The sequence below is a fragment of the Chlamydotis macqueenii genome, chromosome 26 (assembly GCF_036417535.1).
Source record: "Chlamydotis macqueenii isolate bChlMac1 chromosome 26, bChlMac1.mat, whole genome shotgun sequence".
In the NCBI taxonomy this organism is placed as follows: domain Eukaryota; kingdom Metazoa; phylum Chordata; class Aves; order Otidiformes; family Otididae; genus Chlamydotis; species Chlamydotis macqueenii.
In genome coordinates, this window is record NC_141581.1 from 1,278,590 (window position 1) to 1,296,655 (window position 18,066).

The following is an 18,066-nucleotide window of genomic DNA, read 5'->3' on the forward strand; positions in this document are numbered from 1 at the left end:
GGAGTACCTACAGTACCTACCAACATGAGACAAGATGAAAAAAAACCCAAAACTCTCCACCACTTGTCCAACACAGTCCTAAGTCAATTTTGCAATGGCAGGGTGTTCAAACTTTGACAACTGCAGCCTGCTAACATTCTCTCACACTGGCGCAGACACTGATTAATTTTGACACCTCTGAAGTAACGCAGTAGTTCAGCGTGTTTCTGGGAGCCGCGTGCTACTGAAAGTGCAAAGAGACACGTGTGAGGTGTTTTGGTACTTCACCGCTGAAAGGAAGTTACATGGTTTAACACAGCTCAATTAATGAGTCCTCCAGCGAGTGCTGAAACAAAGCGATTAACTGTAAACTTGCTTTTATTTATGGAAAATGGAATGCTTCATTAACAAACATTTTAAATGGGATATGAACAACACATTACAAAACAAGTGAGTTCACATTGGATTGAGTGACATAACATGGCAGCAGCTTAAAAAAAAATTACACTTACAGTAGCCCATAAGTTACAATTAATGGTAACCCCAGGTAACAGATTCATTTCAGTTGCCACCTTGCATTAAAAATTAAAACACATTCAGTAGCGACGGTTGAAACGAGGATCGTTAGGTCTGTTTGCCCTCTCTTGGCCAGCAAATCCTTCTCCTTGCATTCCTCCTCCGTGCATCATCTGGCTTTGGTTACCACCTTGCATGAAACCTCCGCGCCTAGAAAGGGATTCAGGCATTTTAATTTTCTCTGGTGACTCTGGAGTCGGGTGTTCTTTTAAAACTTATTGAAGAGTGAAAAATCGCGCAAAAAGATGCACTGCAGAAAACCCATGGGAATATTTTATTGTTCCTTGACTGAATCAGGTAACTGATGCCCCCAGAAAATGTTTCTCTGGCCAATTTAAACAGAAGAGACACCCCTTAAAAGGAAAACAAACCCCTTGCTCTTTTTAAAGTTCTTACCCTGACATGCCTCCACGATGCATCACATGGCCAGGTCTGCCTCTGCCTCCACCTACAAGAGTTCAAATGCTTCCTTTATATCCACAGAGACAGCTTTACGCCATCTCCAAGATACTAATGTCTGTACTTCTGCTTTACGTGGCACACCTACTGAGCTGTTGCGCAAGCAGCATTACCTTGCCATCTCTCGTGATCCCGTCCCATCATTCCTCCATCCACGCTGCTCTGCCACGAACGATCTTGATGTCCTTCAAACTTCCGACCGTGATCTCCCCAGTCACGTCCATCCCTGCAAAAGCACGAAATTCGTACCTCCTCACGTGAGCCAGAACCAATAAAACAGATTCAAGCAGAAGAACGAAGTCACAAACTTACTGAAATACTTTACCAAGGTAAGTGCAAACCTTGTCTTTATCAGTATTGTTAAGTCAAATCGCAGCCAGAAGCCTTCCGTTTGATCCAACTAACATGACAAATAGGAAAATAAGATTTTCTTCACCTGGTTTACGCTACACTGATGGCCCAGTTTACTCCAAACATCCTAGCTTGTTATTTTGACCAGACAATTTATTTTTGGTGTTTTCTGCAGGCTGGCTTGCTCACAGGACTTCTTAAAAACACAACCACAACTCAAAACCTCAGAACACACCCCACACCCCCCAGTCCGTAAGCGGTTTATCGACTTGTTTTCTTCTCAAAGGTCTGACAAGATGGTGCTTCCAGTAACTACAAACTGGGGAAGAACCACTCGCCTGGAAATACCAAGCTTTGATAGGAACGTTACATAAAATTAATTGAAAACAGGAAGGCTTTCAGATGTCAAGTTATTAAAAAAGAAATCGGGCCAAGATGCCTGTGCTGAAAGAGCTACTCATTTGTAGTCCATTCAACAGAGAACTCGCTACTCAGGGGTGAAAGCTGGAAAAAAGAATCTACTTCTAAAAACTGCATCCCGCTTTCACATATGGAAATACTCCCTGGATGCACAAGAAAAAAATACTTTCAGTGAAGCATACTGACCGTGACTGGGGGGGTATCCCTCTACTTTCACTCATCCTTCTGTCAGATCCATAGCCACCCCAGCTTTCCCGAGAGTCTCGCGAGTGACGATCCGGCCCTCCGTGGCGCTCATCTGGGTAATGCTGAAAGGCAGAGAACGCTTACAGGACCGCCCAAACCAGACTGGTTAAAGCTGCTTCGCTGTAATTACGCAATCTCAGGATCATTCAGGATGGAAGGGAGCTCCTGAGATCATCTAGAGCCCACTGCTCAAGCAGGGTCGGCCAGGGCAGGCTGCCCACCGGGCTCTGAGCATCTTCACAGCTGGAGACTTCACAGCTTCCCCATGTAACCTGCTCCACTGTTTGATCACATTCACAGGGGTTTGTTTTTTTTTTTTTAAAATGATTTATTTTGTCTTCAGATGGAATTTCATGTGTTTCAGTTCGCGCACACTGACTGTTGTGCCCCGTCAGTGGGCACTACAGAGCAGAGCCTGGCGTACTTTGTGCCTTTTTGCCTTTTCTAGACAACCTTTTGGAACACTCTGCCTTTTACAATTCATTTGTTTTGTTATGATTGGTATCCAATTCACTTGTTTTGTTTGATTCAGATCAAAGTAACTATATCCATCTTTTATAAGTCTTTGAACTAAATGTCATCTTATTAAACAAGACAATCGGGTTATTGATACATATTTTGGGAGATATCACTTAATTCTTAACTACTGAAATTTAATCTGACACACGCTAGAGATAACCAGGTTAGAATAAGTTCAGATGTTTCTGTAGCTTCGTAAAGCAACTCACTTGTCCGTCCCGATCTCCCATCATCGTCCTTGATCCATCTCTCCTACAAACAGACAACGAAAATCAGGCTGTGGGAGTAAACATGCAGCAGCCCATAAAAATCCACCTAGGGAACACCACAGATGGAAAGTCCCGCTTCTACATCGTGCCAACGTTATCTACAAGAGGCACAAGCAGCTGCAACGTACAGAGGCCATGACACATTTTGGCTTCCTGGAAAACTCGGTTCTCAGGTACAAAATGGAATATTCTCGTTAAGATGCTAGGTGCCTACAATATTCTTTAGAAATTTTTCAGAATCCCACAAACGTGTGACGCAGCATTGCAAGCAGAGCTCTGAATAAACCTGGCAGGTTTAACTCGTGGAACAGTACAGATCTCTGCATGGTTATGTGAGAAAAAGTCCACAGCCACGAAGCCACACACGCAGTAAAGGCAGCAAAACGTGACATTAAATACGTTTTTGCCTTTCGATTTCAGGCAACACCAACCTGTCTATTGAATGGTCTTGGTAACGGCCACGATCCCTGTGATCGAAGTCATGGAAGCGATCCTGGCGACTGAAATCCGAGTGGTACCTGTCATTCATTGCCATTCGTTTTGCCTCGGGCCAGTACGGATCATCTCTCCTGAAAGAACGAACATACTCATTTTAGTCAAGATAATGACTTTCGATATTATTCCCTCCTTCCAAACTGTGCAAACTAGAAGGAGGGTAATTATGTGCAAAAAGGAATCGGAAAACCTCAGAAAAGATCGTTTAACTGGGGCTATTACACATGATCATCTCAATGCAATCAGCAACTGCTGACTAATGGAAGCTAGGAGCATCCGGACGGCTTCTTATCGCACAGGCTGACGAGGCAGAACCTGGCAGCAACGCTTTCCACTTGCATAATTTGTATCTGCTGGCTTTACCTGCCATCTATGTCATATGGCCGCCTCATTGCAGACCGACGTTCTTGTTCGTAGCGCAGCTGCTCATGCTGACGTCGCAGCTCTTCTCTTTCTCGCTGAATGCGATCTTGTTCTCTCCTCCTTTCGTGCTCTATGTGCATTCGTTCTCTTTCCAGTCTCTCTCTTTCCATCCGTTCTCGTTCAAGGCGCTGCCTTTCAATCTCCAGTCTCTCCCGAGCGATCTCGAGCCTCTCCCTTTCTTCTCGTTCCCGGATTGTCTGCAGGTGCTGCTGTCTCTCCCGACGCTCACGTGTGCTATTTTAGCAGAAAAAAAGTTTTCAGATTTAATACATCAACAAATAAACAAAGTTAAAAAGGAAGAAAAAAAACCCCAAAACTCCCACAAAACCCACCCTTGGGGGCAAATAATCCTAAACAGTCAGGAGAATCTGAATCCAGATGCCCCAAGCTCACTCCTTCTACTCAAATAAAATATCCAGCTTTGAAGAAGCCAGAACAGTATGCTGGATAATGACTTCACTAAGGCTCAGAAATCTAGCTACGGGAGAGAATGATTAAAGTATTTGTCCCCTGTCCTGCTCAACTTACTCTAGGTAAGTAGTAAAAGTTCTGGAATGTGTAGCAAATGTTTTAATGTGGCATTCAGGTCACAGTTTGAGTAAGGAATTTGAAGGATGGCCATTAGCACCTTGATCCGGTATTAATGAAAACAGAAATAAAACTCCACCAAAAATAATTAAATACCTGAAACAGGTTCTTAACGAAAAAGATGCCATGTGGAAACTTTAAAGGGTTGCTGGAGAATCCCCCAACTTCTCTACAGACATCATGTAATTAAATATAAAAATATTCGTCTTGTTTTATTTCAAGCACTATGGAGACTTGTAGTACTACGACAAGAAATACGGGGTCTTCTTTGGAGAAACACAACTTTTTTCCTGGTCTCTCCCTGTATTGTTTGAGCGTAGCAAGTGTAGGATGATCATTTCACCTCTACTGTAATAACGCATCCTCAGCTCAGGAGAACAGCATCCTTCAATCAATCTAAACCACAAAATTTACCAAATGGAACAAGAACAAAAACAAACTGCATTTTTTTAATCCCCAAACACAATTTCAAGCTTAGTATTATCAGAGTCAATTCAATAGATATGTGACCCACAAACATACAACAAATTACATATAAAAACCAAATCAAACCTCCCTTTATCTTAGTCATTTTAATGAAAATTATATTAATTCTAGGGAAAAAAAAAAAGTTTCAAACAATTTCACTGTTGCTCTTACCGGCGCTGCTCTGCCTCCCTCATTTTGCGCTGTGCTTTAATTTTGTCGAACGGCACAATGCCTTGTCTCTCTCTGCTCTCCGACTTGCGATCCTGGCTCTTAATGCTCTGTATTTAATGTTGAAGTAGAAAAACTTAATGGAGCGCATTTGTAAAAGGCCAGCTCTCACAAACAGTACTCCAAGCTCCGTTTCCATTCATACATATCGCGTCTCAAAGCTTGGTTCTTGCATTTTTCAAAAAAACCTTCTTTTTTTAACACTAGACACATCATGTATTAACACAGTGACACTTGCCTTCCCACATTCGTTTGGCAGGGTTTCATGGCTGCATATGCCGTCAGTCGTAGGAAATGTATTGTACTAATTAAGATCTAAATCCACATTATTGGACAAATTGGTAAGACAAAGGCGGGTTACGTGTAGGCTGGCAGGATTCAGTATTTATTCTAAGGAAAAGTGACACAATTCCCATGCAGAAACATTACTTACTCTGTCTTTTGATGCCGTTGATGTTTTCACACTGATAACAGGTTCTCCTTTGGATTTATCCATTACCACTGTTCTCTCTGCTCCTTTACTTCCTAAATAAATGAGAGGGAGAAGGGAAAGAGAAGGAAAATCCAATCAGACTACAAAACCTACACCACTCATTGCTATGCCATAAGTTCTCTAAAATGTGAAAATGGGTATTTAACCCTCTCTTCAAAAAAATCATCTTTTTACTATATTTGACAATGTCAAACACCCCCCTACCCTTTATATCTTCTGGATTTCCAACTAAGAACTGGAAATAATTCCAGAATATTGGCAGTTCTTTGGAAAGAACTACCTACAATTTGTTATTCATACTTCATCATATCTTCTACTCTCTGAAAAAAAGAATAACCAAATTACCTGACTTCACAGTTTTAGGTTGATCTGATGAACCAGACTTCAGTTCATCTTTATCTTTTTTTTCCTTTTCATCTTTGTCTTCTGTCTTTTTAGGATCATCCTTTTGCTCAGATTTCTCATCCCTTTTAACGCTGCCGGGTCTATAGATAAATGTTGATATAGATTAGATTAATGTAGAGTAAGAGAAAAAGGAAATTAAAGGAGAATGCTAGCAACAAGGGAGAATTCTGACGTGTTAAGTCAGTCATAATCAGATTTCAAAGATTTCCTTCCACAACTTCCTCCACCATAAAACAGACAATCAGACCGCACTGCGCAGTTGTCATAAAAACTTGGATGTGATTCCAGTATCTCAACTGGAAGCAAAAAGAATTCACACCACCATGTGCTTAATTCTTATTCACTCTTTTTCAGCTACTTTCGGTAATGCTCGAGAGAAAAGCACAGTGCTGGAGACGGCCATGTTCTGGAAACAGGATCTTGCACAACGCATCTTTTTTGTGACCACAACCCGAGAAAGCTCTATTCCAGTGAGAGAAAAATTTAATGAAGAAACAGTGACATACTGACCAAAACTCTCCAATGGCCCTTCTACAGATTTATGACATGAAAGCGCTATGATCTTTACTAAAACCCGCATGCAGCTACATTAAAAGCCATGCTTTGAAATCCAAGTTCCCAATGCCCACCTTGAAGCGTGTGACAAAAACATGTTAAGTCAGGCACTGAACATCAACAGAAGTTAGAAAAAATGCATCTATCGCTCTTTTTGAGTGTTTGCCACAGAAATTCCTACTGTAACTTTGTTCTTCCTGCCAAATCAACACAGACTGAGGAACAGCAAAACACCTTTGGACAGAGAATATTTAGAACAGTACCTCTCACTGACTGTTTCTTTCTTTGCTTCGTTCTCTTTTTTTTCACTCAGCTTCTTCCCAGCAGGTTCATTTTTTGCCTGAAATTTATTTTGCACATCGTCAGCTAAGAACGCGGCCCCAATCACTTGTACCATCTGACAGTAATGGATTGTAGTGGTTTAACCCCAGCCAACAACTAAGTTCCACACGGCTGCTTGCTCACCCTCCCCCTACCCAGTGGGCTGGGGGAGAGAATCAGAAGTAGAGAAAGCAAGAAAACTCGTGGGCTGAGATAAGAACAGTTTAACGATGGAAAAAAAAATCCAGAACAGAGCAGCTACTGGGAAGAAAATTAACTCCATCCCAGCTGAAACCAGGACAAGGGGATATTGTTTGAGGATCAGTACTCACTTTTTCCACAGAAATGATCTTCCCATGTAATTCGGTTTTGTGGAGGTGAGTGATACACTTGGTTGCCTCCTCGGCTGTAGACATCGTAACAAAGCCATAGCAGCGAGCACCAGGACTGCGGGCGTTGGTGACCACTTTTGCACCCACCACCTTTCCAAAATAAAGGGGTATTACAATCAGCGTAACGAGTGCCTGCCACTCGACAGCAAGAAGTACAAGCTCCACTTCTACTCTCTTTGATTCATGTCCATCATCATTCAGGAAACTGAATAAAGAACATACTTTCGGCATTTGATTTATTGCAGATGTACATCTGCTTCTAGGAAGCTTTTCCTCTGCTAATTCTCCAAAGAAAATAACAGTAATTTTACATAAATGACTAACATTACCATGGCATCGAAGTAGAGGCAAATACCAGGTTGGCTGTTGCATAGTTTTTAATTACATTTAAAATTTGGTGGTACATCTCTCTTATCATGTTTACCAGATGGAATCCTGAGCAATTAAAGGAAGTATTGCATCTTTATCGTTACGAGGAGCATTAAATAAGTTTGACTAGTTTCAGACAAACTCAAAAGCTGTGCTGATACATTTTTACCCCTATTGTAAAGTCCCATTTAAGTTCCAGAGCATTTTCATTAGTTAGACATTCAATTGCAGATTGCTAGCACGCACAATTTTCTTTTAGTACAATCTGCTGACAGTCGTCTTTAAACAGGCTTCAAAGGTTTGACAAAAACCCTTACTGATGTCTCTGACACCACTACTCTACTAAACAAGCTCTTTCCATTTCCCAGCTGAGAGGGAGATTTAACTTGCCGTTTTGTCTGTCATTAAGAACAACTGCAGGAAACCCTCCCTCAAACCAAACCAAACCACCCCTCCCCTCAAACTACCCAAACACAGGCTTTTTAAAGCAATTGCCAACTCCAGACAAAAATAAAACTTCAGGTACCAAGGTAATTCTTAAGGTATTCCCTAATCATTATGTTTCAACATTTATGGCATATTTTACTTAGTCCTTAGGAAGGCTTTAATAAACAACGTTAAATTAGCTGCTGACGGGGAATCTCCAGTGGGTGAGACAGAAGCGGATGTAAACAGTCATTGACTGTTTCAAATAAAGGACCCTAAATGGAATTTTATTTTTGTTTGGAAGTGAGTGACAGAATTAAAATAGCAGTCATTCAGCATGTACTTCAGCAATTTTTTCCTTGATATCCCAAATATTTTTTATCATTTGATTCCTTTCACTGCTATTTTCAGTGGCAGAAGTTTAAGAAGTCTTATTAAGACAGTTTAAAGTGAAAAAAACCCAAACCAAACTATAAAAACTCTTACCTTCCCATATTTGCTAAACAGATTCTTCAAATCTGTCGCTCTGGTAGTGGAAGCCAGCCCACTCACCCAAAAGTTTCTACCAGAACCACTAGCAGCACGACCTAATTAGGAAAACAAACAAAACCAAAACATACCCCAAATCCTAATTATTAAAACAACTACTTCTGATTTTAAAAGAAGCAGTTCCACAAATCGTTTTTTTTTGTTTTTTTTTTTTTTTTTTTAAATCACAGAGCAAATGAAACGCAATGTGTAACATTCTCCAGCCAGGATTCACATTCCTGAAGGCAAGTAGTTTTACGAGTCCAAAAACTTTTCAGATGGAACTACAAGCTTCGATAGGTGAAAGAGAAGTCTGTTACATCATTCCTCAAGGAAGAAACTGGAGTAGGGCGCCTCTGAAGTGAAGTGTGGCTCTTCAGAATGTGCCTGGATAGATCCCAGTAACTGCACGTACAGGAAAAGGCAGAAGATCGGCTAGAGTTGCAGGAACTGATGTGTCCTGCCCTCCTTATCTCCCCAACTCCAAAGGAACGATGATGGGATGCACCTCTCGGGGAAAGACATTCACCGTAAAGGAAGCAAGAGAATTTCTCTCCTATTTCTGCCCACACAGCTGGGGTATGAAGTGTGACTTCAATTAGAGCAGTCAGAAAAGACCTAGCTTGCTTTAACTACGCAAGGACTGCAGAACATCTATCCAATTTGGCATTGAAACTAGAAAGATAATTTTATAAAGGCTTAGGTACTTGTAAAGTCTGAAAAAAAAGCATCTAGTGATTAAAGCTGAAGACCAAGTTTTACTAGTGTTCACGTTTCAGTGTGAAGCACTGAGGCAGGGATGCTGTTCCCATTCTTCTTTACAACGTCTTTACTGTCCTTTTATCAATCTTGGTAGCGTCCAGTTCCCCAGGCTTCAAGGAATGGAGCGAAGGACCTTTCAGTCCAGCTACCTGCTTCCAAACCATCTGCCTTTTTGTTTTGGTTTGGGTTTTTTTTGGTGGTATATGGAAATTTTCAGAACTGCTTCCATCAAGAGGAGCCATTTCCTCCAGAACCTTCTAAAATGCTATTTTATTCTAGCGTCTTTGCATTTCTTACTTCCTGGTAATTTGTCATTGTCTCAAACACGAGCTTAGCACTGAGAACATGGTTGGTAATAGTTACACAAGTTCCTCAGGGAAGCGTGCAATCATTCTTAAATGCCAATTTCTTAAAAAAAAAAAAAAAAAAAAAAGAAAAACATAATTATTTTGTATAAAGGAAACTAAGTCTACACCTGTCATCTTCTGATCTCAAGAACTGCTTGTACAAATGGGTATCACGCGTGCAAACACACAGGCGCTACACTGTCTCGGTGTTTCAAAATGCTGAGCTGTAAGCTTTGATGCTTTTACTCCCTATGCTTCCTCTAGAATTTTAAAATGGCCACCTGCAGTTACACTGGCACCAGCACCCTGGAGAAAAAGGAAAATGAGCCCTTTCTTCCATTTTACCGATGATTTTTTAGATTACTTAAACTATGTTAGTGTCCTTTTTCAATAAGCTTCAATCTCCAGTTTTTGCCCTCCCGTAAGACTTCAAGAGGTGCTCCTGCAACGGCATTGCACTTCAAAGAAAGGCAGAGACTACAAAATCTTCTCTAACTCAGAAACCAGAATGATACAGGTATTGGGAGCCAACCCTCAACACCACACATCCTTCAGATACGCGTAAATCAACTGCCAAGTCCACCAGACTTAAGAGCTCAAAAATTTATTTTTCTACGCTCTTATGAATACATCTCTCAAAATGAACGCATGGAACGTGGAAAACTCATTTTCCTAAATAAAATCCTTTCATAAAGGTGTGCAAATAGCAACGTATGAGTCAGAACTGACTTGTATATAGTTCTGTACTCTTCTTCTGGCTCAACCACTTTGCTCTGCACGCAGAGAGAGTTACATCATCAAGTAGCTACTGCTCCCCCAGTGCTTACTACGGCAGAAAATTATCGAAGCAAATGTTAAGGAACACGCCGTGTCCTTTCGAGGAAGGTGTGCAGGGGCAAGGTTGTTATCAGACACCCTAGCTCCTGAAGGCTGTTTTGAGTACAAACTTCAAGAAGAGTTTTCCCAGTCCACAAAAAAATACACCCAAGTCCTTGGGTAAATGACAGCGTGCAGAAAGACTGGTTAAATAGTCTGAAAGAAGACAAGACAAGATTTCAGACTGTCAGCAAGAGGTAAATGGAGCCTGATGGGCCCGATGGTGATGTCCAGTAGTTTGCACAGGTATAACCCCAGATCGTGGAAAAGGCAGCTGACAATGAGTTCAGTCTGTGTTGTAAAACTCAATTAAAACCAAACAAATTCTTCCTGTCCAGTGGGTAGACAGACCTCACAATGAATTTTTCGACTGTTATAGGAATTGCTGGAACTTCCATACCTACAGTGCTGAACTACCTGCCTGCAGCACATAAGAATGTTAACAGCCACTTCTGAATTTCCTGCCCTGCTCAGGTAGGAGAGAGTAGAGAGGCGGGGTGAGCCGCAAAGACTCAGCAGCTCGATGTATCAAAAGGAAGAAGTATGATGACAAGAAGGAGCCAGGCACCTGACACTGCTGATCAAGAAATTTGCATCTTGTTTATGATATCTATTTGCACCGCAAATAGGATCTGTGTGGACAAAGATTTAATAACGTCAGTCTAACGTGAAGACAATGTTAAGCTGTAAGTTTCTGTGGCGTTTCAATACATGAATACTAGATTCCAAATTATTTCAGCAAAACAGAAGACAGCAAGAAGAATCACAAGCATATAGTAAAGCAAAGACAACCGTGAAAGGCTCTTGACTCACTAACAGCTGTTGGTAAGCATCTTCAGTGCCATGAAGGACAGATTTGCCACGTATTTACATCTACCTTTGAAGATCAAGATACAAAAAGGCTGCGACACAGATATCCTTAGAAAATGCATAAAAGGAAAATAGAGGTTTTGGCATAAATAAAGAAAAATCCAGAAAGAGGTGAATAATTCATGATATTAAAAACTGCACAGATTCCAACGCTTTCCCACTGAAATACCCCACCCAATAAAAAAAAAAAAACCAACAGTTTCTCCAAGTGATCATTAAAGTTCTGGTTTTGAAGAGAAACGTACCTTTCTCATCCTTTGAGATTATCTTTGTATCTCTGTCCTCCTCAACAGAGCTAAAGACAAAAAAACACATTATTCAAGTCAGAAAGGAAAAGGACTAACTATAAAGTATGAAAAACACTAAAATTAAATACCTACCAGAAAATATGTTGCAAATGAAAACACACCTTTGTGTACTTGATTTAAGAAATCTGACAAGAAATAACGAAGTCAGATTCTTAAGCAGACTTATATTAGGAAGACATTTACAAATAAGAGTAATTTAAGAAAACAACCTTTGAAGGTTGAGGAAGAAAAGAAATCAAAGCCTCTGCGTTTAAAAAAAAAATAAATATAGATATCTGCACATGGAGAAATAAAACAGATTCTTTAGGAATAGGCTACAATTTCATCAGTCTCGGTGGCCAATTGAAGGAAACCGCCTATTCGCGTCACTTAACGACCAATGAAAAAAGATAGCATCTGGTCTATAACGGAGAAAAAACAAACCTCTTTTTCTGATCACCGCCCTCACTGGCTGAGGACTCTTTAGTAGCAGGGGGCTCCTCAGAATTAGCTTTGTCTTCTGTTTGCTTGCCATCTTCTTTGCTATCTTGGCCTTCGGGACCCGCGCCTTTTTCCGCTGGTTCCCCACTAGAGGCTTCCGGGCCTTGGGAGCGTTTGCTACTCTGATCGCTTAGGCTCTCTACTACTAAAGAGTCAGAGTCCGGCTTCGCTTCCTCTATTGTCTGTTCACTTGTCTCCCCTTTCGCTACAACTAAACGCTTTGCTTCCTTCCTTGCCATAGCTTGTGCCGATTTGCTGTCCAAATCTAAAGCATCTTCCTCCAACTGAGCGGCAGCAAGAGCGTCCTCTTCCTCCGCTAGCCTCTTGCCTGGCACCGCGTTACTCGCTTCCTGTGCATGTGGCCGCTCCGCTTCTGAGGTTTCTTCATTAAGGAGCTCAGATTTACAAGTTTCCCCCAAAATGTCGAGTATTTTCTCATTTTCTACGGATTTAACAGGAATAGAATGGCACAAGGTTTAATCACCAGGGAAATACAGCAATCACAAATGTGGAACTGGCATGGCTGCCACACTAACACCAAGAGAACTAAGCTACACAGAGATTGGAAAACCCTAGTGGACACACTGTTACGAGCCCTGCGCTACCTCCTCTCTCACAAACTACCACATCAGCCCTCAAATGTTAACAGGGAAGGAAAATGCCCCCACAGATTTAACAAAAACCTTCTGGCTGATCCTTGATATTCTTCAGGAAATCGTTCAGCTCTGTTTCTTCTCTAGTTAGCTTCCAGAGTCCGAGATGCTTAACTGAACGTATCAAGGCACTGAGGGTTCAATTTTTAAATTTCTCTGAAATTCTTTTGGCAGACAGTCCAACATGAGAACTGGGCATCTTCTGATGGTGCATGAGTGTGTTTGCAGTCCAGAAAGTGAAAAGTATCTGTATGAAATTTCCATGAAGAAACTCTCTTCTTTCTTCTGTATCCAGTAACTAACCTTTACATTTTAATGCCCTACAATATCTTTTTACTGCTTTCACTCCTCTCTACTTAGTAACAGAATTAAGGTGTGTGCAATATCACAAGATCTGCTTACATGTAGAATCTTTAGCTTTTAAACTGTGATTAACTTCTCTAAATCCATTTATGTAGCTTAACAGGTTTTTAAACCATTTCACTTCACTGGAAATATCTCAAACATGACAAGCATCACTTCACAGATCTGGGGATATGATTGGGTTTCCAATCTCTATGACCCTGCATGATCTGGATTGTCCATCATAAAAATAATGCAAATTAGTTTGTTTGCCTGGGTTTTTTTAATAGTTAATGGTTTAAAAAGTATTAGTTGAAAAGACACAAGTATGTTTTTCTTTAACAGTACCTGGCTCCAAGTGTAGCTTCTCCATTTTCTGTTTGGGAAAACAAGCACAGAATGAGGATTTTATCCAATGTATTTGGTAACACAGAATAACAGCAACCCCCTGCCCAATCCCAAGACTGAAAAATAAACAAATTCACCTAGTATATTTAGCACTTTTTTTCACTAAGTATTTTATACAGGTAATTTTTCTGGCACATTAAAGCCAAATCAACATAATCAGCCACAATCGCATTCTCGTATCCAAGTTGGAATGCTCAAGAGACCAATAAATTATCTTTGTACGCCACATCAACTGCAGAGCGAAAAACAAACCCGGCTACTACTTGATGTAATCAGCAGGAGGAAGAAGAAATCAACAGTACAAAACCATTTTTATGTGCCACAAAAGTGGAGGAAGTCTCAATAGCTGACTGAAAAGTAGAGAAAAAACACGGGGTGTTCTCATTTGACCAGCTGTATTCTGAGCCAGATCACATATGTCTTGGATCCTGCTGCAATTTCACATCATGCTCATGTTTTCTCTTTTGTAGAATGAGTGCAGAGTGAATACTGACAACAAAAATCTGAAACAGAGCTACATTTTCAATTTACCTTCATTTCAATTAAATCAGAAGAGGAGGCATCTAAATTGTTTTCAATTTCATCAAAATCTTCCTAAAAGAGTAGAAAAGGAATTACAGCATTTCTTACAAAAAGTAATGTTTGCTTACAGAGAATTCCTACTGGATTCAATATTCCCTAGCAGTAATACGAGAAATATTCTCCAGTATTTGACAGATCTCAATTGCTACTTCAGATTGTGACCCAAGAATAAGGAGCAACGTATAAATATTCTTGATGATTACATATCTTTATCCAGTCACCCTTCATTTTAATTTCAACATGACATTGTCTACTCCAAAGTTACTCTTATTTAGAGACGAAATTAATCTAACTTTTCTGTGGTTACTGTACATAACATGTCTTCCAATTTTCACACCTTTTACTTCTTTCGTTTCTAACCGAAAAAAAAAGAAGTTAGAAAAGAAGTTGACTTAGGTTTCTGCTTGTCTGAAAAGAAAACATGTCCCCAAAATCTTCCTTCCTGATGGTATGACTCAACCAAAGCTTGTTAGCTACACGATTCACAACAGCTCTAATTTACAGAGCACCAGGAAACTGCCTTTCAGGTTAACTGGCTGTTGTTGTAATGACTCTGTTTTCAGAAGGTAAATAAGTTGAAACAGCCACCACAGGCCTAAAATAAAAAAAAAAACCCTACACATAAGGAGGCAAGGAAGGATAACACATTCACTTTTGGAAGTGAACAGCCTAAAATTAAAAAAAAAAAAACAACAACAAAAAAAAAACCCAAGGATCCAAGGAAGGATAATATTTAGGGAGGGAACTATATAAATTACCCTGTTCGCTCAGCAGCAGGAGACCGTGCTGCCTGTAGAAGCCACTGCAAGCTGCTCTCAAAACAAAGTCAAAAGGCCGGCAACGTCAGAACAGGGCAATACACGATATGCAAAGATTTTCTTGTTTTATTAATCTCTATGAGCGAACTGTATAACATAACTTCTTTAAAGCAGAGTATTTTTTCTGCAGAAAAGGTTTCCAAGCTACCTGTGAGCTGAAAACATATTTTTCTCTCTCTCTCTTCCCGTATATAAAAATATCTATATGGCTGGGTATAGACACATAACCCAAATAAATGGGAAGAGGGAACACTTTCAATTACTTTCAGTTCCAGGCTTCTTTCATGGCAAGCAAAGATGTCCCCACGAGGTAAAGCAAGCTGTGACCTGTCCACGGCGACCGTTTCAAGCTTATTATAGGTTGAAGAACATTTACCACTTAACGAGCAGGACGTGAAAGCTGCTCATGTGAAACAGAATCCATATCACATACACGTCCTATATCCTGTGACACTGATGTAACTTGTTCACGTGCCCATATACTTATTAAATATCTTCAGAAAATTTATAAAGACCACTACTCACCTCATTTTCTGTTAGCTGATCTGGAAATTCTTTCATTTCTGCTTCAACATTGTCTTTGTTATCAGAGAGAGAATCGAGAATATTATCAGGACTATAGTCTTCTCCACAGTCTACAGCACTGTTGTTATCTATTTCAGCTTCATCTAACACGCTAATATCCATCATGTCGATATCCTGCAAGGTATCCAGACTTGCTTCCATATCCTCCTACAGAAAGAAAAAGGGTAAACGTGTATTTATTGAGGGTTAAATGATGCATGTTCTCAGTAACAGCCATCACTATTTCATTTACCTGCCCATCTCTAGAGTTTTCCTCTAGTCCGTTGTCTTCAACACCTTCTTCTTCTGGTTTTCTTCCTAAAAATAGCAAGATACAGCAGTAAATTTAACGACACATGTCCTCTTCGCTGAATTATCCACTCAACGCTGAGTTTGTTTCAATAAACAATCATGAAGACCCCGATTCAGAAGCCCAGATCTGTCTGGACATAACAGAGGACAACTTGCCACTCGATACAAGCAAAGGGCATGAGCATGAACCAGAAGCAGCAGTTACATTTTCCAACAGCTACAGTTCCTCTCGTTCCACAACACTTCAATGCCTAAAATGACAACACTGTCTAGGAAAAGTGCTCCATTTAAAAGAAACACTCTATCATTGTTAGGAAAAAACCTCCCCCTTACTATTTCAATAATTATAAAATTCAAAATCGGTTTAATGATAAGATCTTGGGCACACAGCTCAGGTTTAGGCACATCTGTCACCATCAAACTCGTATCGCTCTTCAAAAACAACTGCTCTTTTTATTTTTACTTGTTATCACTCATTAACGCAACAGAATTTGAGTTTGCCACAATGAAAAAAGTACTCTTTTTTAAATTCAACGAAAGAAACGGAAGACAGCAAAATTGTATGCTAAGCCCTAGCCACAAGGAAACAAAGGAGCTGCATTTGCCTAGACTCCGTACCTTTGCTAGTTCTTTTTGGCATCCTCTTGTTGGAGAGTTCTGAGGCCACAGGAATTTCATCAGGATCTCCTCCTTCCTCCTCAATGGCCTAGCAAAGACAGCAGCACAACATCTACTGTATTGCTTGTTGGTGTGCATTTGTACTGCTTTTGGACAGGACACTGTTAAATTTCTGCACAGTAGCTTGTACAGGGCTGGTTTTGATTTGTCCTGAGATCAGTGGTGACAACACGTGGATATTTTAGTTACTGCTCAGGAATGCTTACGCAGCATCCAAGCTTTTTCTGCTTCTTACCCTGCCCCACCAGCGAGCAGGCCATGCGTGTACCACATGTTGGGAGGGGACACAGCCAGGCCAGCTAACCCCAGCTGACCAAAGGAGCATTCCATGACGTATGCTGTTGCGGTCAGCAATAAAACTGTGAGGGGCGTAAGCTGGCAGGGCTGCCATTACTCAGAAACTGGCTCCACACTGGTCCCTTGACAGCGAGCAATTGTTTTCTTTCACATCACGTGCTTTTCTTGGATGGCTTTTTTTTTTTCTTTTATTTCCTCTTCTTTGCTGTTGGTTTTTTTTGCCATTCCATTTTTTAAAAATTATCAGACTGTCTTTATCTCAACCCATTAGTTTTCTCCCTGCACCCTGCTGAGGGGAGGGCGGCAAGCGAGCACCCATGTGGCGCTTCGCTGCCTACTACGCTTAAACCGCGAGAGCATTTTTACCGATTTACCAGACGGAAACGTTTGCGTCTCAGCCTGGTTCAGGTCGTGCAGCCGGACCAGCCGTTACAAACGCCGAACACCAAGGTGGTGTAACACAGCCCCACAGCCAAATCAAGCCATGACTGAGGAGCAAAGGTCCCCTCACCCGTAAACAAGGCTCCCCACTCGGCAGATAAGCGCTGTAACTGTGTAAAACCGCGAATGACCGCCTCGGGGACCCAAGTGCATCTGAGACTATTTTTTTTTTTTTTTTTTCCCCTAAACGCGCAGGCCCATCAGAACCCATAAAGCGTCAGGCGGAGGAACACGGTGGCGCGAAGCCGCGACCACGCATGCGCCAAGCGCCAGCGGGCCGGGGACAAAGGACCCGGATGACACCGCCCCCGCCGCCGCCCCCTCTCCCGCCGGGGTCGCGCCTAACCTTCCTCAGCCGCTCCATCAGCACGCTCTTATTGCCGCCGCTGTCCAAGTTACGGCGCTTGAGCTCGGCGCGCAGGTCGATGACTCGCAGCTCGCTCAGCCGCCGGGTCTCGGGTTCCGAGCCAAGCGCCGCGGCCCCACCAAGGGATGCGAAGTCCCCCAGCCCGGCCGCTGATTGACTCTCCGCCATCAAGGCCCCCTTCGGTATTCCGCCTACAGGCCCGAACGCACGGGAGGACGCGGCGCAGCCGGGCAGCTAACCTTGCGATCCCAGCACAAAATGGTGGGGAGGCCGACAGGCGCCGAGGGGAGGGGGGGAAAAGCGCGCAGCGCGCAGGCGCAGACAGAAGGGCGACGACGGGCAGGGGGGCGGGGCCTCGAAGACAACGTGAGTGACGACTTCTGCGCAAGCGCATGAGGGCGTCGCTTACATGGAAAGGACGGCTCGCGAGTCTTGCGCACACGTCCGCGAG

General features: G+C 41.8%; 1 protein-coding gene across 1 annotated transcript; it reads right to left on the minus strand.

Annotated features, from left to right (window-relative positions):
• Nucleotides 1-339: 339 nt before the first annotated feature.
• On the minus strand, nt 340-17,915 carry LOC104475708 (scaffold attachment factor B1). Its single transcript, XM_086767369.1, has 21 exons — nt 17,595-17,915; nt 16,451-16,538; nt 15,774-15,838; nt 15,482-15,688; nt 14,088-14,150; nt 13,497-13,524; nt 12,097-12,595; nt 11,611-11,660; nt 8,469-8,569; nt 7,128-7,277; nt 6,738-6,814; nt 5,860-5,999; nt 5,455-5,546; nt 4,965-5,071; nt 3,678-3,971; nt 3,251-3,388; nt 2,760-2,802; nt 1,972-2,093; nt 1,128-1,240; nt 952-1,003; nt 340-705 (listed from the first exon to the last, which is right to left on the minus strand). Exons 1-21 carry the CDS (start codon nt 17,781-17,783, stop codon nt 576-578), a joined length of 2,748 nt encoding a protein of 915 aa, XP_086623495.1. The 5' UTR covers nt 17,784-17,915; the 3' UTR covers nt 340-575.
• Nucleotides 17,916-18,066: the final 151 nt, after the last annotated feature.